At 42.2% G+C, this 22,394-nt stretch overlaps 1 protein-coding gene across 2 annotated transcripts in view; it reads left to right on the forward strand.

Annotated features, from left to right (window-relative positions):
* NWD2 (NACHT and WD repeat domain containing 2) overlaps positions 1 to 22,394 on the forward strand; it is a 64,016-nt gene that overhangs the window by 35,229 nt on the left and 6,393 nt on the right. For both annotated transcript variants that reach the window (XM_064149118.1, XM_064149117.1), the window contains exons 3-6: positions 375 to 491; positions 17,740 to 17,943; positions 19,774 to 19,918; positions 20,192 to 20,781. In XM_064149118.1, the coding sequence (XP_064005188.1) occupies positions 375 to 491; positions 17,740 to 17,943; positions 19,774 to 19,918; positions 20,192 to 20,781 (1,056 nt within the window). The remainder of the gene's footprint in view (positions 1 to 374; positions 492 to 17,739; positions 17,944 to 19,773; positions 19,919 to 20,191; positions 20,782 to 22,394) is intronic.

Here is a 22,394-nt window from a genome sequence, read left to right on the forward strand (position 1 = left end):
AGAACTCCCATTCATTTCCATGGAGCCAGGATTTTATCAATGCTTTTGTTACTGTCCCTACCTATCAATTCTGTGCAGTCCAGCAGCAAAATAAAGACTACATCAAATCAAGATCTTGTCATGCTAAGCTCTGCACAAAAAATACAAAGAGGAAATGAGAGACTGTCCCAGGAGGGACTACCTGGGAAGGAAAGTAAGAGACTTGAGTTGCCATTTACCTCAGGAAACCTTGCCAGTCAGTGCCAGGACTGCTTATAGAGGTCACTGACTTTGACAATACATAGCAGTACATGAAAGGTTGACCAAGTTCATTTTTAATTTGATGGGTAAAAAGGGAATCTGATAGAGTACCAACGTTGCATCCTCTTTTCCAGGTCATAGACTTATACTGGGGAGTTGAAGCAGATGAATGGGACAGTCCTGAGCTGCAGAAGACTCGAATGAAGCTGTTAGAAGATTGCTTGAAAAGTTCTGCAGGTCCATGTTTTGTTGTGGGTATAAAAATACTGTTTTACTTTACCACAAAAACGCATGTATGATTCAGTGACAAATGCATTCTCTTTTTCTCTTTGATATTCCTGACTCTACATTTGCTGGTTTGCATCCAAATGCTTCCCTACACAGCAGTGTAGACTAGCAGTGATCATTCAGTATTAATGGAAAAGAAAGAAGGATCTGTAATGATCAGTTCCCATTGCAAGGTGGATTTAGAAAGCACAAGGTACACCTGTGCTGCTGTCCCTACGGAAGTATGGACTATTTGCTAAGGGGGCCAGTAATTAATTATTGGCACTTGTCACACATACATTATCATCTGGCCTAGGAGGACTTACAAAAGCAGAGCAGCCCAAACCTGTCTTCTGTGATCTTTGTTTTGCTTGTTTGTTGTAAAGACAGGACAAGATAGCATCCAGGTAAGAGAATGTGAAAAGACTGGAGGTTGGTGACCACCTGAGGAGTGTATGAATCTTTGTGTTCTTCCTACTCTCTGCCTTCTCCTTATTGTTACCAAAACGGAGATTCTGACTGCAACCAGATCACAGAGCCAGCCTCAGTATATCACTACATAATACTTAGCTTCCAACTTAGCTTCTAACAGCATGCAACTGTTAATAGTGATGTCTTTGTAATTCAAAAAGCTCTTTGAAACCTGCGTGCCCTTTACAGGGCTGGGAGGAAGAGTGGTCTGGGAGTGAAGAGACTGAACTAGAAGATAGAGCAACAGTGAATGAATTCCAGCCTCTGCTGTTACTGTGATTTTCATCTGCTAAACAGGGATGAAATCTGCAAGCTTTGAATCTCAGAATTACAGAATCATTTCAGTTGGAAAAGACATTTAAGATTGACAAGTCCAGCCATCCTCTAACTCTGTGAAGGCTGGGGCTAAACCACGTCCCTCAGCACCACATCTCTGCAGTTTTTAAACACCTTCAGAGATGGAGATTCAACCACCTCCCTGGGCAGCCTGTTTCAGTCTTGAAGAGCCTTTTCAGTCAAGTTTCATCTAATATCTAACCTAAAGCTCCCTTGGTGCAACTTGAGACCATTTCCTCTCCTCCTATCACTTATTACTAGATATAATAATTTCAGTGTCACACAATAAAATCCAGAAGTAGACTTTAAAGCAGCCTTCCAATATTTGAAGCAAGCTACAAGAGAGTTGGAGAGGGACTTCAGACAACGACATGTAATGCTAGGATGAATGGTAATGGCTTCAAACTGGAAGAAAATGGATTGAGATGAGACATGAGGAAGAAATTCTTCCCCATGAGGGTGATGAGAGACTGGAACAGGTTGCTGAAGCTCCAAGTGTTGAAATCCAGGTTGGACAGGGCCTTGAGCTAGCTGGTTTAGTAGGAGGTGTCTGTCCATGGCATGGGGGTTGGAACTACATTATCTTTTTGATCCCTTTCAAAAAAAACAGGCTATTAATCTATATTAGGATAACTCCAACGTTAAAATAACATCTGCAAACCTTCATTTGTGCTTAAGAAGACAACCAATGTTATTTTAAGAAAAAAGTGCTTGCAGAGAGGAAAACAGGCATCCTGCCTCCATTAGATAAATTCAATTCCACTTTTGTTCCAGTGCTGGAGACCTACCAGAGCACACAGGGCAAAGACAGACATGTTCAGTATCTGGCAGGCTGGATGTTTTCAAGATGCCTCACCCTTCTTAACGAATTTATCAGTTATACAATTATAGAAGTTTTACTGAACTACAGGGATTTTGCTTTTACATGTCTTTATTACAAGGATTGCTCTGAAAGTAAATGAGCTTTGCTTCTGTTTACTGTCCATGTACTACTGCTTGTCCTCTCCACAGTCTGTTGTCACAGTGGGAAGGGTAGTGGAACTGCACATCACTCAGATGTCTAAAGAACACTTGCCATTCTTCTTTGATAGATTTAATGCCAACTTATTAGCTGGTGTTTTGGTGTTAAGATTTCAATGGAAAAACAATTCAAAACCATCATGTTACTACTCCAGTTTTTTTCTGCCATATTTCCTAAGAAAATAATCTAGAGAAGGTAGATTTCTCCTCTGTACACAGCTAAATCAACTCTGACTTGTCATAATGAGGTGTTCTGAAAAAATGTCATAGCATCACAGAATGGCTTAGGCTGGGAGGGAGCTCACAGATCATCTGCTCCAAACTCCCTACCATAGGCAGAGAGACTTCTCTCAACTAGACTTGGTTGCCCAAGGCCTCATCCAATCTGGCCTTAAACACCTCCAGGGAGAAGACATCCACAGCCGCTCTGGGTAACCTATTCCAGAGTCTCATTACCCTCGTACTGAAGAACTTCTTCCTAAGATCTAGTCTAAACCTACTCTCCCTCAGCCTAAAACCATTCCCCATTGTCCTATCACTAGACACTTATGAAAAGTCCCTCTCCAGCCTTCCTGCTGGTTCCCTGCAGGTACTGGAAGGCAGCTGTAAAGGACCTCCTCAGCATCTTCTCTTCTCCAGGCTGAACAACTGCAGGTCCCTCAGCCTGTCCTCATAGCAGAGGCTCTTCAGCCCTTGGGATCATCCTTATGGCCATTAATGGTTTTGGTTTGGTTTTTTTCCTATGGAAAGAATTTGAAAGATGTAGTGAACTAAGAGCACAGAATCCCATGGGAATGGAGAGGATATAAAGCACTGCCTGCTGTGAAGACTAGAGATACTGTCTTTCCTTACCAAATAGGCTAAAAGCAAGCTGTAGCATGTGTTGTTCTACACTTTCATCACACCCTCACAACCACATTGTTGGCTCTGTTTCATTCACCTGCTTGCCTCACTGTCATTTAGCTTCAGAGCCCTGGGAAACAAAGGCCATCCTACATTTGATGTAACAAGTCCAGCTCTTGGAGTTCTGAGTCTAGGCTGAGTTTGAAGCTGTCAAGACACTGTTTTTTACAAGGACACACTGGCCCAGATCTCTACACAGTTTGGGTAGCTTCCATCTTTCATGACTAAATTTAGTTTTCTGGGTTTAGTTTTCTATTTTTTATCTTCCCTTTGATGAAGAAACAGAGTTGGAGCAGCAAGTCACGGCACTGTAGCAACACCCAGTGTCCTTAGGCATGGATGTTCTCAAACAGTGAAGGAAACCTCTTCATGTGCCATTGCTGCATATTTTAGCAGCTCAGAATTTTGAAGCTGTTAAGAAGTCCATGCCCAAAATTGTTACTGAGCAAAGAAATCAAGGCAAACCAGGCATTTAAAACAGAATAGAAGTTAACAAAGAGGCTGCAGTGAGACAACAACCTCAGTATTGATTCTAGGTTCTCCAGGTCACAATGATAGCACCCCCAGACAGTAAACTGGCAAAATTTCTACCTGAAAGGGGCATACAAGAAAGCCAGGAAGAGACTTTTTACTGGACACAACTCCAGATGTGGTCTCAACAGGGCAGAGCAGAGTAGGAGGAGAACCTTCCTCAACCTGCTGGACAGACTTTTCTTAACGCACTCAGTAGTGATCATGAATGGGATTTGTCTATTATAGTCTGGACACCTTTAATAACTAGTAGAAAGATAGAGGTAGCTCTGTGAATATCTGAGTCACTTCCTGGATGAGAGTTTTTCATTAACAGCAAGGAGGTACTAAGGAATTGAACTAATAAGTTAGGAAGCCAAGTATAGTGCTTGATACTAATTAAGGCACCAAGCTCATTAGGCTAACGATTATTTGTAATTATTATTTGCAGAATAGGCATATTGCCCTTTTATCAGGACTCACTGATATGTTCTCCAGCTTGTAGAATCCTACAATTATCGAATAGTTTTGTTTAAAAAGGACCTTTAAGTCCAACCTAACTCAGTACTAAGTCTGCTGCTAAACCACATCCCTCAGCACCACGACCCTGCAGCTTTGAAACACCTCCAGGGATGGGGATTCCACTGCTTCCTTGGGAACCTGTTCCAGTGTTTGAGAATGCTTTCAGTCAGGAAGTTTCTTCTAATACCCAGTCTAAACCTTATGCCTTAGTTCAGATGAGAGAACTGGCAAGCTTCTCTGCACTTCTCTTCAAGCACATCCTGCAAGTTCTAACACATGGGTGCTCTGTTCCATCTGTGCAACACCACACAATCTCTGCCAGAGCTGCTGTTCTTGCATGACTGTGTCCTGAAAAAGTGTGAAATGAAAGGGATAAATGTAAATTAAATAGTTTGTAGCCTGCCATGATCTGCTTAATTTGATATGTTTGAGTTTACACAAACCTAAGAGATTCTCTCCACCCATCATTTAAATCATCTGGTCCCAAAAAGAGTAAAAGCATTTTTTATCTGCTCCAAACAGCTGTTGTAATTTACATTATTCCTCTCCAATTATTGACAGCTTGTTGTTAATTTCAGCAGTAATAAACCATTTTAAAAGACAGATCATTATAAAACTGAGATTCTTGTAGGAATTATGTATTAACAATTTACAATATTTGGCACGTTTTAAAATCACCCTGAAACTGAAGAAAAAAGATGGAAATTTGAGGAGTGAAATGTTTTTTTTACATCCCTGGATCTCTTTGTTCCTACAGTGCAATGCATGCTTTAATCAGCCCATGAAGTACACTGCTACTTGGTTCTTTTGCTTAGGACAAATGGCTGAGCATTAATTCTGATCACATTCCATCTCAGAGAAAATTCCAAGTGATATTACTGCAGCCCTACCAAATCTTATCAACTCCCATTTCGGTTCTGGTGTTACATTAGGATTTATTCCTCATGTGAAAACCAAACATATCCACGGTCTGGAACACCTGTGTTACCTTTTGCTTTTGCTCTATGATAAAGTGGCCATAGTTTAGGTCAGGAAGGCTGAAGTCAGGCAAATGTGTCTGTAGTGAGACAGCTTATGGTGACTGCCCAGCACCCAGTGCTCCTAAAGAAGTCATTAGTGACATGTGCTTGGTGCATTTCAGAGCTGAATTTTCCTCAAGGAATCATAGAATCATAGAATCATAGAATCATAGAATCAACCAGGTTGGAAGAGACCTCCAAGATCATCCAGTCCAACCTAGCACCCAGCCCTATCCAATCAACTAGACCATGGCACTAAGTGCCTCATCCAGGAAGCAGCTCTGCAAGTAGTTTTTAAGTGAATGGGGAGAAATAGAATCACAGAATCACAGAATTGTTTTGGTTGGAAAAGACCTTTGAGATTATTAAATCCAACCATCACCTAACTCTGACAAGTCTGGTGCTAAACCATGTCTCTCAGCACTATATCTCTGTGGCTTTTAAACACCTCCAGCGATGGGGATTCAACCATCTCCCTGGGGAGCCTGTTCCAGTCTTTGAGAACCCTTTCAGTCAAGAATGCTTTTCTAATATCCAACTTAAACCTCCCCTGGTGCAATCTGAGGCCATTTCCTCTAATCCTCAAGAGCTGAAACCAGACATGGCAGGATAACCCACCACTCCCAATAAACATTCCAAAAAACAAATACCAGACTGAATTTTCGTCTCACACTGCATCTGATCCAAACAACAACTCCCTCTAACATAAGTGGGTTTGGTGTCATACAGCGTGTCAGGAATTGCTCCCTGGAACTTGCTGACATTAATCTAAAGTGAAGTGCATGTCTGTGGACACTAATCCTGTTTTAGATAGACTTGGCCAACAGGAAAGATTTCTCTGTGAATGTCAAAGTGGAGCTTTGTATATTTTTGTCAATCCTTCAGAACAGAAAAAGCAATTCCATTTTAAAGACAAGAGTCTGCAACCTTCCCCTCAGCAAGACCTGGTCTTGTTTCACAGCCTTCACACTAACATACAAAGGTTGTACACCCATTTCCTTGCTGTTTGTCTCTGAATGCCACACATAACACCAAGCAGAATCAAGCACAGGGTGAAGTTCTGTGATTAAGCTATTGTGAGTTCCTTGATGTGCTTTAGGGCTGGGAATATATTTTCCTGTCAATCATCTGTGATTCTCTAAATCTAAGATCTAGAGTCTAAAAATGGTACCCTTTTTTTTTTAAACATCTCCCACTGAAAAGATTCATCAGGCAGCATTTTGGTGGGACACAGAAACTTCATGGGGTTTGATGGGATGGTAAAATAGTTTCATTTTCAGCCTGCACTCATATTTTCTGCTCAGTCACTGTATTTCTTTTTCTTGACAGTATGACAATTTTTGGTGCTGCCTTCCAGAAAGGTTAGGTATTATATTTAATATAAATGACCATATTAGTGAGAACAAGATTAGCATGAGCTCAGATTTCCATCATTCTATGTATAATATGTAGAAGAAAAAACAGGATACATGAGATGTATGAAATTCGTTTTTTCTTGACCCTCAGGAGCTTTACCAAACCATCTTCTGAGGTAGTATTGTCATAAGCTAGATGTATCATTCTGCTCTACAAATGAAACTGTAGAGCAGAAAGTCTGCATTGGCTATTCTGCAGAAGTAAGAAGGGGAAGGGGGGTGAGATCCCAAATCTTGCAGTCTTAGTTTTGTATTAAAAAAAGACTAAACTTTACTGTATCTAAGCAGGCAGTTGATAAGTTTGAAGAGAACCCTTAATGATATTGCTTGCATCTCAGGTATATACCCTCCCTTTCCTCAAATACAGAAACTCACTTCAGAGATTCAGAGATTCATAGAATGGTTTGGGTTGGATGGAACCTTGAAGATCATCTGATCCTAAATCCTCTGCCATGGGCAGGGACACCTCCCACTAGCTCAGATTGCTCAAGGTCTCATGCAATCTGGCTTTGAACAGCTCCAGGAAAGGGGCACTTCATGACCTCCATGGGCAACCTGTTCCATTGTCTAACTACCCTCACTGTAAAGAATTTCTTCCTAATATCCAGCCTAAATCCGCCCTCCTCAAGCTTCAGTCCATTCCCCTTCATCCTGTCACAACAAACCCTTGTAGAAGTCCCTTCTCAACTTTCTTGTAGCCCCCTTCCTGTACTGGAATGTTGCTATGAGTAACAGACCCAGAAACAGCCATCCACAAATCAAATAGCTCAGTTTTCAGTCTGATTCTTGCTAAATCCACCTAGCAGTAACTCATTAAAATATTCCAATTAGCCTCAAACCAGCACAGCCTCAGACCATCAATCCAGGCTGGGCGGGTCCCTCTACCCTCAGGCAAATCAACACTCCCATCCAACCTAGTGTCATCTGCAAACTTACTGGGGATGCCACAGTTCCCTCATCCAGATTATTAATAGATATTAAAGAGAACTAGTCCCCATACTGAGTCCTGGAGAACACCAATAGTGACCAGCTGCCTACTGGATTTAAATCCATTCACCACCTCTCTTCAGGCCTGGCTATCCAGCCAGTTTTTCACCCAGGGAAGTGTCCATCCATACAAGCCAGTTTCCCCAGAAGGATGCCATGGGAACCAGTGCCAAAGGCTTTACTGAAGTCCAGGTAAACAACATCCATAGCCATTCCTTCATCTACTAAGCAGGTCAGCTCGTCATGAGGAGGTACCATGGAGATGCAATGGAACCTGTAATTATGATGAGTAACATACATAGTCTTTTCTTGTTAACTGTTTTGCATACTACAGAAACTACTGTTTAAAAGAATTGAGAATAATAGTGCAGCTCCTGCTTGGAAAAGCAGTTCACTGCCTGGCCACACACTTTTGCAGAGCACAGGCTGTTCCTTTTGGCCATTCCATTGCATGGCATAGGCAAGGTAGTGTTTTAATGAGAGAAGTGTCATGACCTGATGTTCTTTGCCATATTTCATTTGTTTCCCCTGGGGATTTGCTACAGAAATTTTTAACATTTAGCTAATGACTTGACCTATTCCCTGCAGGTAGTGTCTAGCATTTAGTGCTTGTACACTTACAATTAATAGTAGATCTGATTACCTTCTAGTTAAAAATTAGTGTTAGCAAAGGCATGAAGATATGCCAGTAGAAAGCTACTGTAGGCAAGGTAGGATTTTAAGCTATTCCAGTTTTGAAGGTGTATATGTAAAACCAAAGAGGACATAGAACAAGGGGACACAGTCTCAAGTTGTGCCAGGGGAAGTATAGGCTGGATGTTAGGAGGAAGTTGTTCACAGAGAGAGTGATTGGCATTGGAATGGGCTGCCCAGGGATGTGGTGGAGGCATCATCCCTGGAGGTGTTCAAGAAAAGCCTGGATGAGGCACTTAGTGCCATGGTCTAGTTGACTGGTTAGGGCTGGGTGCTAGGTTGGACTGGATGATCTTGGAGGTCTCTTCCAACCTGGTTGATTCTATGATTCTATGTTTTCATCTGTATTGTAAATGGAAAACTAATATTGAGTAGAAATGAAGAACAAGAGGTTTTGAAATGTGGCAGTTCTGGAGGTGGCTTTATGAAGAGATGGATTTGTACTTAATTTAAATGAAATTAGAAGGTTTAGCATTCTCATTGTAATATTTGATTATGAGGTTTAACTGTAAAGATTGTTGACACTCTGGGTGCTTAAAGTAATTCTGTTCTTCATCAACTTCAGGCAAGAGTATAAGAGGTGTGGTTTATAAAGCCAAGAGAAGCTTTAACTTGTGTCATCAAAATGCTTTTTCTTCAGTTGAGCTTTTTTTGGAAATCACTTTTACATTTTCCTTTCTCTCCTTAGGTGTAATTAAAGTTTAGATTATAGGTTCCTCTCAAAGGAGTTTGTTCCTTTCATCCTCTAACTACACTACTGCCCTTTCTAGCCTCCCACAAATTTATAATATATTAATAAAGCCAGGAAAAAAAAACAGATGTGATGCTGAGGGATGTGGTTTAGCAGCAGACTTGGTAGAGTTAGACAGTGATTGGACTTGATCTTAAAAGACTTTCCTAACCAAACTGATTCTGTGATTCTATGATTCTATTCAATTTTATTTTGTTCTGTATTAATGAAAGGTATTGTATTAGGGAGCCTGGGCATTTTAGTGATGTAGTCTGAACATGAGATGCAGTATGAGTCCAGCGTATCATAGAATCATATAATGGTTTAGATTGGAAGGGACCTCAAAGAGCATCCAGTTCCAACCTCCCTGGGCCATAGGCAGGGACACCTCCCACTGGAACAGGTCACTCAAGGCCTGATCCAACCTGGCCTTGAACACCTCTAGGGAGGGAACATCCACAACCTCCCTGGGCAACCTGTTCCAGTGTTTCACCACCCTCACTGGAAAGAACTTCCTAACATCTAGTTTAAATCTCCCCTCTGCCAGTTTAAACCCATTACTCCTCATCCTGTCATTACAAGACCTTGTAAATAGTCCCTCCCCAAGCTTCCTGTAGGCCCCTTTCAGGTACTGGAAGGCTACTGCAAGGTCTCCTCGAAAGCCTTCTCTTCTCCAGGCTGAAGAGCCCCAACTCTCACAGCCTGTCCTCATAGTATAGCTGCTCCAGCCCTCTGAACATCTTCATGGCCCTCCTCTGGACTCGCTCCAACATTTCCATGTCCTTCTTGTGTTGGGAGCTCCAGAACTGTACACAATACTCCAGATCAAGGTTAAATTCAAATCTGCTTTTCTCTTCTTGTGACTGTGCCTATAATTTTAATATCTTTGCACACCAAGAAGATCAGAGGGGAAAATATTCCCTAACTGGATCTAACCAGTGATTTCTTACTCATTTAATAGGAACTTCAGCCTTGGGCTCAGCAAAACTAAGAAGACTACTGTTGATTTTTGCCCCATGTTAGTTCATAGATTCATGCAGTGGTTTGGACTGGAAGAGGCCTTAAAGATCATCTACTTCCAACTCCCTTGCCATGGGCAGACACACCTCCTAGCTAGACTGAGTTGGTCAGGGCCTCATCCAACTTGGCCTTGAACACCTCCAGAGGCATCCATGTCCTGCCTGGGTAACCTATTCAAGTGTCTCACCATTCTCACTGTAAAGAATTTCTTCCCAATATCCAGTCTAAATATGCCCTCCCTGTGCTTCAATCGATGTAAAATGCCATAAAGTTTTGTTAGATACAAACGATTGCTGAGGGGTTTTTGCCTGTTTGGCTGGCTGGTAGCTTTAAGCAGTTCAATTAACCTTCAATCTTATGCGTCTTTAATTCGTTGGTTTACTATTAAAGGAAAATGACTCATCAGGTGGGAGATTTTGATGCACAGGTCTACATATAAAGCTGTTGTGCCAGGGTAGGTATACGCTGGATATTAGGAAGAAGTTCTTCACAGAGAGAGTGATTTCCCATTGGAATGGGCTGCCCAGGGAGGTGGTAGAGGCACCGTCCCTGGGGGTCTTCAAGCAAAGCCTGGATGAGGCACTTACTGCCATGGTCTATCTGATTGGTTAGGGCTGGGTGATAGGTTGGACTAGATGATCTTGGAGGTCTCTTCCAACCTGCTTGATTCTATGGTTCTATGATTCTATGATTCTATGATTCTATGATTCTGTCTCTTGGTACTGAACATAGCATAAATATTACTGTTCCCTTTAAAACAATTTCCTGTAATCATCATCAAAATGCTGCAATGTTGTTATCACACATCTAAGTTGGAGGTTATTGCTGTGGAGTAGTGGGGTATTTTTCACACAGGTCTGAAGTAACAATATTGTTATTTGCTGACTGAGTAGGAAAGAACATGAAGGTTGTGAGAAACTGTATTTTCACAGAAAGAGCAGACAGGTATTGGAATAGGCTGCCCAGTGAGGTGGTGGAGTCACCAACCCTGGATGTGTTTAAAGGCCATTTGGATGTGGTGCTTGGGGATATGGTTTAGGGTGAATCTTGTAGAGTGGGGATATTGATTGGACTTGGTGATCCTGAGGGTCTATTCCAACCTGGATGTTTCTGTGTGATTCTGTGATCCCAGACGATTCCAGTATTCTGATAGTGTCCAAGTTCCTTTTTATTGTGTTTCATTCTAGTAGCCAGGAGGATGATCCCTAACACAGGCTTATTTACGTAATGTCTATTGCAATGACAGACCAGATAGAAGGAAAGAACATCTTTCTCTTCATTTTAAAGTACTGCCTTTTGTTATTTACTTCCCTGTAGTACAGAGGACAGAGAACAGCATGTACTGTACCAGAGAAGCAGAAAAGTACACAGAATAATTCCAAAACAAATCTAGTTGATTAAATGCAGTACATTAAACCCAGGCATTTTAGTGTTGACATTTTTGGATGGTTAATGAGGGGCCCAGCTATTGATCTTTGCTTGGGCAACTGTCTATTGAATCCACTGGACTTCAGTTCAGAAAAAGAGCAGCCTAATGAATCTCAAGCAATAATTGCTTTGAAATAATTACAAAATTTGCATGGCCAAGCTCCTCTGAGAGAAATTTCTGAGCTTTCTGCACCAACCTGAATGTGGAAATGCTTGCAATTCAACACGATATGAGTTATTAACCTCACTTGAGAAAGAAGGAAAATAATATTATATTTTATTTAACCTTTGCAGTGTCAGAAGTTTAAAATTACAGGGCTCTATGAATAGATAGGAACAGTAAAAAGTACAGATTTTCACCAGTTATCTCATTATGTGAAGGAGCAAAGCAGCACTCTATGAGGAGAGCTACCGGTTAGAATGATCACTTGGAAGAAAATGCTATTATTTAATGCTAGTTACTGGATATATTTCTTGCTTTCTCCTGGCTCCTTAATGTGCCCCTGAGTGAAGCTACTCTGGAATACAAATGGGCAGCCAGGCAAATTTGTTTCCTCTAGTGCCTCTCTGTTGGAGCAGCTTCTTGGAGGACTAGGGTGCTGGGGCTTTGGTCAGGGACTTGAACATGCGGTATGTGAACTGCTGCTATTCCTACTGTTCTTCCTCTCTCCTAAGCAGTAGACACTGACTTGTTTCTGTCCACTAGCTTTTTGTCACTGCTCCTCTGTTGGAGGCTTACCATCAGAGTAAGCTCTGTATTCATGTGAGCCCTTCCTGACCTGCTCCAGGCAGAAATCAGCCAGGTTAATTTAGACAGTGTGAGCTGTGATCTGAGCTAACTGCAGTGATTTGGCCTGGAAGAGCCTAGGAAGTGTTCACATGCACTGCTCTGACCTCTCTGTTTTGAAACTACAGCATGATGCAGCTACCTAGCTGTTAAGGAGGGGTTTGCATCTGGGTTAGAAGTGAATTGTAATGAGGCTGATATAAAAAAATATCAAATGATTTATTAAACATATAAAGAAAATTTCCCCAAACTTACTTACAGTTGGCACATAGAGATCTGGAGATTCTATTACGTGGTTGGTAAAACTCATTTTCCAGGATGTATATATACAGCCAGATTAAATGTAAATGATTTAGGAAAGGCTTTAGAAAATTTCAACCACTGAAGAGTCTTGCAGCACAAACTGCCACTTAAGTGTTAAACATAACCTTTCATAAACTTCAGAAAAGAGACTTGGTTTACTCACTGCTTAAAGTCTCAATATTTGCAATCCAAAAATATAGGTAGAAGCATAAACAAGTAAAAATACAGTTCCAGCCACGTGGTGGCCTTCCATGTGGTGATGATGCTGCAGGGCTTTGCTGCTTGTGTAGCTCAGATTGAGCACGTTGCCTGAGAAGACCCATGGATACAAGGCAAATCCTCCATGGCTCTCAGGAGGCCATCAGAGTGGTCAGTGTATTGGAAATTAATAATCAGTTATGAATTACTGCTATTAATTTCTGTATGGATATTATTTTTTATTAATAATATTAAAAATTCATTGAATCAACCAGGTTGGAAGAGACCTCCAAGATCATTCAGTCCAACCTAGCACCCAGCCCTATCCAGTCAACTAGACCATGGCACTAAGTGCTGCACTCAGTCTTTTCTTGAACACCTCCAGGCATGGCAACTCCACCACCTCCCTGGGCAGCCCATTCCAATGCCAATCACTCTCTCTGCCAACAACTTCCTCCTAACATCCAGCCTATACTTCGCTCGGCACAGCTTGAGACTGTGTCCCCTTGTCCTGTTGCTGGTTGCCTGGGAGAAGAGGCCAACCCCCACTTGGCTACAGCCTCCTTTCGGGTAGTTGTAGAGAGCAATGAGGTCACCCCTGAGCCTTCTCTTCTCCAGGCTAAAATTTGGGAAAATTCCCTGAGAATCTTTGGGTTTTTGGTCAACAGGAAGTAATTGCACAGAATTAAACAGTTTAAACAATCAGAACTTGGAAAATAGAAATGTGAAAACAGGAAAAGTTCTAACTATGTTTATGGAGTCTTGGCATTCACTCCAGCATATGTACTCATGATGCTTTTTGGTCCCTGAGTAAGTCTCCTGTATCAAAGATGCTTTCAAACTCATGATAATGATCCCTGGGTAAAACACAAAACCTTCCAGGCAGAGGGAAGAGATGCTGCTGAGCTGCCAGTGCTAGCTGTATACAAGTGGCCAGTTTGATTCCTGGTTAACAAGCCACGAATGAGGAATGGCAGAGAGGCTCAGCGTAGAAAGGCTGAATGCAGAAAGGTGCAGTTTCTAAATCACCTCCCTTTAAATACTTCAGCTGGAAAAGCAAACTGGCCAACAAGCACTAGCACCATTGTTCTGGCCAATGAATTCAAAGCTTCATGCCTTCTTTGACCATACAGGCATGTTGAGGGGCAGCACAAGGCACCTGACACATGGTGCTAAGGCCCTAGCCCTCAAGGCTTTGCTCATCTGCCTCAACTTCCCCAGACCCGCAACAGGAGGAGCAGAGCAAGGGCGAAACCGTCCTGGCAGGATTTATGCCCTACCAGGACAGTTAGCTACCTGGGTGAAGCAGGATCCAGGTTTGTGGGCTGAAAAAGTCTCATCAGGTGCTGTGTATAGCAAAGGAGTCAGCCCTTGGGCCGGAGTGGCGGTCTGGCAGGTCCCAGTGTCACAACTCATTGCTAGGTCCCAGTGTCACAACTCATTGCTAGACTCGGCCAGAGTCAAACAGATTCGGGCTCAGCTGAGCTCAAGTGGACAGCTGTATCCCAGCGTGGGACAAGTTGGTTCAGCCCCTCGGCTCAGGGTGGAAGACAGACAAGGTCAGGTCTTCCCTTCTTGGGAAGGCAAGTCCCCAGCTGCACACAGTGCAAGGCACACAAGACAAACGGGTAGCAGACAAAGCAAAGGCAGCGGCAGCCAACAAACAATTTGATTAGGTTTTTAAGCATTTTGATGAGTGTCTTTGGCCAATAGCAAGAAATAAAAACACTCCTAGAACCAAGCCTGAGTTATTTCACCTAAAAGAGGAGATGCACATACCTAGCATCCATGACCTGTGTCTACCAAGGACAAAGCAAGCTGCAAAACAAGGCCAAATATGGTGTCTGTGATAGACTGAGAGGTGCCAAGGCTTTTGTCTGTTTTCCCACATTCCTCCTACCCAGGAGGAAGGAGGTGGGGGGGCCGAGGTGAGTATTCATGTAGGTGTTTAGGGCATGTCTTGGATATGCATTCTAGGTGTAATTTGGACCTTTCACCACACTAGCATGATGCCTCATTCCAGTATTTGAAGGGGGCCCCTAGAAGAGTTGGAAAGCAACATTGGACAAATGCATGGAATGGCAGGATGACAGGTAATGGCTTCAAACTGAAAGATGCTCAACTGAGATGAGACACTAAGAGGAAATTCTTCCCCATGACAGTAGTGCAGTACTGAAACACATTGCCCAGAGAGGCTGTGAAGGCTCCCAGGTGGAAGTGTTGGAAAACAGGTTGGATGGGACCTTGAACAAGTTGTTCTAGTATGAGGTGTCTGTGCCTGCCCCTGGCAGGGGTAGAACTAGATGATCTTTAAAGTGCCTTCAACCCAAACCATTCTAGGATTCTATGAGTCCTTTGAGTACCTTCAGCACAACTGGATTCAGAAAAGGGGTCTGCAGCTTCATGCTTTTATAATGGTTGAAGTAAGCTTCATCATCATCATCATCAGTTGTTGATTGTCAAGGTTTTAGTTCCAAATGAAAAAACCTTGAACAGTTTCTCATTATGATGAGTGCTTTCATAATAATGAACTTTAACATCTGTACTATTTACAAACAAGGTCATTTACATTTTTTAGGGTACCACTGTACTTGCATTAGTGTTACTTTTCTAACATCTTGCTGATTCAGATCAAGATGCCGATACTGCTGCTTCCCCTCTGCATTAAGCTCTCCTCATTAACTCAGAGTCTTACTGAGTACAGTTAAATAAAGAAAAATCCCACTTCAAAGGAAGTGACAGTTCTCATTGACTTCTCTGGACCAAGATTTGAATGCAGAATTAAGCTGATGATCACAGATTTGTCAAAAGAATGCAGGAATGTCCTGCAGTTTTATCTTCTATAAAGTTTTTATCCAGTTTCTTTTTATAAATATTTATGGACAACAGAATATGGAAATAAATTCCAAAATATGTGTTCACAGCATTGTAAGCAGTACTTTAATCCTCAGTTTTGAAGGGGAAATATCTTTTGTGCCACTTTCAGAAATTACTTTCTCAAACCTTTGCCTGCATAGAATCACAGAATCATAGAATGGCTTAGGTTGAAAGTGACCTCAAAAATCATGTTCTCCAACCCTCCTTGACATGGGCAGAGACTTGGTTGCCCAAGGCCTCATCCAGTCTGATCCGAAACACCTCCAGGGAGGAGGCATCCACAACCACTCTGGGCAACCTATTCCTGTCTCACCACCCTCATGCTGAAGAAATTCCTCCTAAGATCCAGCCTAAACCTACTCTCTCTTAGCTTAAAACCGTTCACCTTTGTCCTGTTTCTAGACATCCCTATGAAAATCTCTTTCCAGCTCTCCTGTAAGCTGCCTTTGGCATTTGCATGCCAAATATGTGAATTTATGTACTGAAATGTCTATTTCTGTCTAGTAGTTGATCAAAAACACTTTTCCCTTGACCTATTGCTCCCTCCACTGAAGAGCTGCTGGAGCAAAGACATTTAACATTTTTAAGACAGCAAAGCAGCTTGAGGTTGGGCAACACTGATCCTTGGCATTGCTGGTATAGCCACATTTTTAATGGTATCAATACAAGCTGTACATAACATCATGTCAATTCTCATCAAACAGGACATAAAAATCTGTTTCACTGGTGTGGAAACTAAGAACCAACCCAGAGATAAATAGACCAGAGATGCAGCCTGAGTCCAAAGGCATGGGTTTCAACACTGGCTTTTTTATGCATGATTAATGCCAACCTGTGACTAATGGGAATCAATAATACATGAGTCAATACTGTGCTAAGAAAGTAGGTTGGGTGTTTTTTCATTTCATCTCTTCATAGAATGATAGAACCATTTTGGTTGGAAAAGACCTTTAAGATCATTGAGTCCAACTGTAATCTAACTCTATCAGTCTGTTGCTAAATTATGTCTCTCACATCTCTGTGGCATTTATATGCCTCTAAGGATGGAGATTCAACCACCTCCCTGGGGATTATTCATGTATTTTGAAAGCCTTTGGGTTTAGTGCCCACCTGAAACTTTACCAAGTCACCATATCAGGATGCAGATCAGTTAGTACCCTCGAAAGTAAAGCATCTCACACTGTATTTCATAGGATCATAGAATGGTTTTGATTGGAAAAGACCTCTAAGATCATCAAGTCCAAACATTAACCTAACACCACCATGGTCATTAAACCATGTCCCAAAATGCCACATTCACACATTTCTTGAACACCTCCAGGGATGGTGAGTCCACCACTTCCTGGTGTAGCCCATTCCAATGCCTGCCCATTCTGGTTAAAGACATTTTCTCCAAATATCCAATCTAAACCTCCCCAGGCACAATTTCAGGCCATCACCTCTCATCCAATCACCTGACACAAGGGAGGAGAGACCAACCCTCACCTCACTCCAGTCTCCTTTCAGGGAGTTGCAGAGAGCAATGAGGTCTCCCTTCAGCCTCCTCTTCTCCAGAATAAGCAACCCCAGTTCTCTCAGCTGCTCCTCACCTCACCAGAGCCTTCACCAGTTCTGTTGCTGGACTTCCTCCAGCATCTGTGTCTTGCTTGCACTGAGAGCCTCAAAACTGAACACTCACAAGCGCTAAGTACTGGGGGACAGTCACTTCCCTACTCCTGCTGGACACAGGATTCCTGATCCAGGCCAGGATGCTGTTTGCCTTCGTGGGCACCTGAGCACCCTGCTGACTCAAATGAGCTGTCAACCAACACCTCCGGATCTTTTTCTGCCAATCAGCTTTCTAGCCATGCTGTCTCAAGCCTGGAGCATTGCACAGGATTTGCTCCCCTTCCTAGAAATTTCAAAGTCATTAAAGTATTGCCACCCTGATTCTTATGAAAAGTCAGATGCTGAGGAGGGCTTTTACATAGCTAAGAATAAAAATTTAATCCCTGCTTTCCTGCAAATCCACAGGGCCTGTTGGGAGAGAAGTATGGGAACATCCGAATCCCAGGGGAGGTTGAGTCAGCAGAATTCGAAATGATCCTGGACGCTGCTGTAGAAGCCAAGCTAGAGACAAGGGTTTTAGAGGAGTGGTACTGCAGGGATGAGAACGCGGTGCCACCAGCCTATTACCTCAGACCAAAATCTGAAATGCTGAAGAACTACCAGAACACGGTAAGTCCCTAGTCACCTCCTCACAAAATTCTTCTCAGCCAGTGACTGTGATGGGCAGTCCCCGGGGCCAAGCACTGCCAGCCCTGTGCACATCTAAGCAACTGGTGCTGTGGTGGTGCTTCTTTCCCAGGCAAGGTGAAGGGAGTGGCTGTGAAACAGCAAGAAACACAATAGGTCATGGTGTTGACAACACCTAGAGCAAGTGGATTGCAGTAACTGGTCAGCTGCTGGGGGCAGTGGGACAGTTGTATGGATTTCTCTTCCCTGATGTTGCAGCTCAGGCACTCCTGCCCTAGCTTTTGCTAGATTTCAGTCAACAGGATTTGCAGAGGAGATGCACATCTTCCCTTCAGCCTGTACAGGAAAGCTCTTTGAGAGCCAAACAAGTGTCTAGTGCTGCCCTGAGTCAGAGCTCATACTTTCAACTTATTAATTGTATTCTGACAGACTTTTTAACTCTGTTAATTATCATTTTTAAATGAAGAATGCCTTTAATTGATGACAATAGAAACTGTGTATTACCCAGGGCTCAGCTCTACCCTCCTACACATCCTGTATACCCAAGGACAGATTTCAGTGTACAATAAAGGGAAGTTCTTAGCGGAGTGCTCACTTTGTTTTGAATGCACACTGTTATTTTGCAAGAAAACAAAATTAAACCCTTGTACTATGTTCACTTAACATTAGCACAACATTTACTTACTCTGTTGTATGGAAAAAAAGCATTGAAAGCACCAAAAACATAGACTGAAGACAGTATAACGTGGCTAATTATTGCAAACAGCTTTTCATTATGATGAGTGCTTTAAAAATAATTAGTATTTAGATTTTTTTTTTTAATAGCTTACAAACAAGGTCATTTAGTTTTTTAGGGGATTTCTGTATTTAGGGTACTACTGATCATAGGGAGGAAGCAAGTTTTGTACCTTTGCATTGTTCTGCTAACAGCCACAGCATCCCTTTGATTAAAGCTTGGCTGTTTTATTGTTACCTTTCCTCAAGCTACTGATACACAGCAGTAAACTCATAACTTGAAGTTCATAACTCTAAGCTAACACAGAGTTATATCTCCTAAGCTTACAGAAAGTAATAACAGATACACAGCTCTGAACATGTCAAGAAAGAAGTGCTAGGGAGCTTATCCAGGGGGTTGTTCTTTTTCCTATTACACGCTTCAGGAAAACTGGAGACCTCTTAAACACTTTCCCTGCAGTAAGTAATGCAGCAGTGACTGCCTTAGAGGAACCTCCATTGTGGAGATACCATCTGAAAGGATTAGTGAATTTCTATCAAGGTCCTTCTCTGATGAAAGTGATATTACTGTTACCATAGCAACGAGTGAACAAACGTAGTGTCAAATATAGTATTTTTCAAATATAGTAGCTAATATGAGATACATAATTACAGGAAAGTCATTTTAGGTTCCTCAAGGAATCTAATTTTCAGTTTTGAGATCCAATTTTAAATTATCATTATTTCTTCTCATTAAAGGAGTGATAATTTTAGCAGTGTAACTGCTTTCTTATCATTATTTCAGGCTTGGTTCTCAAAATTCTCATTCTATAAAGGTGTTACTGCTCTTATTCCTCAAAAATACTGCATTAGCTGCCTCAAGTAGGAATTCAGATAATACTCCACATAGCTAACATCATTCCAAACTGGAATACATAGCGATTGCAGCATTAAAAGCTGAACTCTCCTTTAGTTCTTCTTAGTGTATGCATTTCTTTGTTACCATGTCAACTCTGGCCATGGGTAGTAAACTTTTGCTTTCTGAAGTTGTAGATGTGTGCATTACAGCTACTGTTTAATTCTGGGTATTTTTAAAAGATGGAGTCCTCTTCAAACTCCATGGCTGAGACCAAATGGCAAGACATATCGGAAGAGATTAAGAAGATTTTTAAGACCTCTGTGAAACTGCTGTATGAGAAAGGAAAAATGAAACACAGCCAAGCAAAGAGATACCTTTCCTCTGGTAAAGTTCAGACTATTTCTGTGTATACATTTATTGTCTCTTCCATCAACCTTTCCACAAACACAACAAAATCTGTTTCTGTTTTCATTTAACCGAAGAGATAGACAAAAAGTTCATTGTCTTTGCTTGAGAGTAAAACCCACACAAGAGCACCCAACGATGTTTTTTCTGATGCAGACATCTCCAAATCTGCATGTTGGGGGTGGGGTTGGATCTTGAACTCTTTCAAAAGGAAAGATAACAGAGACTCTGTGTTCTCTTTTTATCCTTCAGCTATTGAGGATGAACTCGATTTTGCCTTGGGTAAACAAACCCCAGCTTTCCTAAAGAAGTGCGTTTGCTACATTCGGAAAATTGCCAACATCGAGCGGTTCGTTAAAATTCCGGAGATGGGAAAATACATGGATGTGGTGCATACAGCTGGCAAGTTCCTACGAGACCCTGAAGCCCACGAGAAACTGATCAAGCTCAGGGATGAATTCATTCCCACCATCGTCGCATCGTCCAATCTGAGAGTCTACACATCCGTCACTCACTGCGACATGAAGCTGGGCTACTCCCAGGAGGTGGAGAACCATTACATCGAAGGACTGGGCAAACAGTTCTATGAGGACATGATTGATATCATCCAGGCAACAGTGCAGCAGAATTTTGACACCGAGACAGACTTGCTGTACGATGAGGTTCTCCAGCACTCGTCTCTCTGTAAAATGTACTCCACCTTCTATGAGTATCGGTGCGAGGCACTAAACATAGTTCACAAGTACATTCTGCCAAGCAAGATAGGACATGTTAACCCTCTTATCATCTACGGAGGGCCTTGCACAGGGAAGACTCTTCTGTTAGCTGAAGTAGCAAAGAAGGTAAATTAATGTTTCACGTGTCACAGAATTACAGAATGGCAGGAGTTAGAAGGGACCTCTGGAGATCATTTAGTCTAACTACCTGCCAAAGCAGGTTCACCTAGGGCAGGCCACACAGGAATGTGTCCAGACAAATTTTGAAAGTCTCCACAAAAGGAGACTCCACAAACCTCTCTGGATAGCCTATTCCAGTGCTCCAGCACCCTCACAAGTAAAGTTTTTCCTGATTCACAGGTTGTATCAGGTTGGAAGGCACCCTTGAGTGCCATTTTGTCCAACCCCCTGGCAGTCAACAAAGACATCTTCAACTAGATCAGATTGCCCAGGGCCATGTCAAGTCTGATCTTTAATGTCTCCAGGGACAGGGCCTCATCCACATCCCTGGGAAGCCTGTTCCAATATTCACCACTCTCATTGTAAAGAACTTCGTCCTAATGTCCAACCTGAATCTATCCTTCTCTAGTTTCAGACCATTGCCCTTTGTCCAATCACTACAAGCCCTTCTAAACAGTCCCTCCCCAGCCTTATTGTGGATCACTTTCAGAAATTCAGCTGTAAGGTCTCCTAGGAGCCTTCCTTTTTCCAGGCTGAACAGCCCAAATTCTTTCAGCCTGTTTTCAGAGGAGAGGTGTTCCAGCCCTCTGGTCATCTTTGTGGCCCTCTGCTGGACCCATTCCAGCAGATCCATGTTTTTTTTGTGTTGGCGTACAACTTCCTGTGTTCCGTTTTGTACCCATTGCCTCTCCTAGCATAGGGGCGGCAGGAGCCTAAGTGTGCAAGGGCCAACTTGGTCCTCATTCCTCCTTCTAAAACAGATCTGATGTCAGACCTCAGTATATGAAATATATTCTGCATATTAAGAAAAAGACTTTCAATAATAGGGTGCCTGTATCTTGTGCTTAGCCAAAACAAAAATACAAACCTAAGAGGAATCAATAGAGTTTTAAATCAACAACATCTCTTTTAGAAGGGTCTCTTTCTCTCTTTTCTCACTGAGGTCCTGTGAATCTGCAACCATATAAACATCACGTGCTGGTTTTAGTCTTATTCCCAAATACAACATGCCTTGCCAAGTCATGCCATCTCATGCTATCATCAGAAGTTATTCCAGAATTAGTCTGATACAGCTGCTACCAGCCTGTCTGTAATGGCCCTGCAGAAATACCTGTACTCCTTTATCTACTGTAGGCTGTTGAAATGATTCAGCTTAGTACTACAGGGAGATGAGCAAAATACTTTGTGCAAGGCAGGACCAGATGCAGAAGAAGACCAAGATGGCATATCTAAGCTTAATTCTTCAGCTGAGAGTTACAACTTTGAGTTCCCTGAAGGGTGCTCAGAGACTTTAGGGCTGAGAAACAGCTGAATCAGCCAGAAGGAAATGGAGAAGGGAATAATAATGTTTAAAATCCCATATCTTTCCCAAATGTGACTTCCTGAAGGTTGCTATTAGTTGCATACATGAACTTGAGATTTACCACTCAAGATCTAATTCCAGATCTGTATACATAAACTGATCTAGAGACTCAGTTTATACTGTTAGAATATTGTGTAATAACTGAAAGTGAGGTGACAAAGACTTACCAAGTAAGAGAACTGAGTGTGTTAGCCTG

This window comes from Pogoniulus pusillus, chromosome 9, assembly GCF_015220805.1.
Source record: "Pogoniulus pusillus isolate bPogPus1 chromosome 9, bPogPus1.pri, whole genome shotgun sequence".
Taxonomy (NCBI): Eukaryota; Metazoa; Chordata; class Aves; order Piciformes; family Lybiidae; genus Pogoniulus; species Pogoniulus pusillus.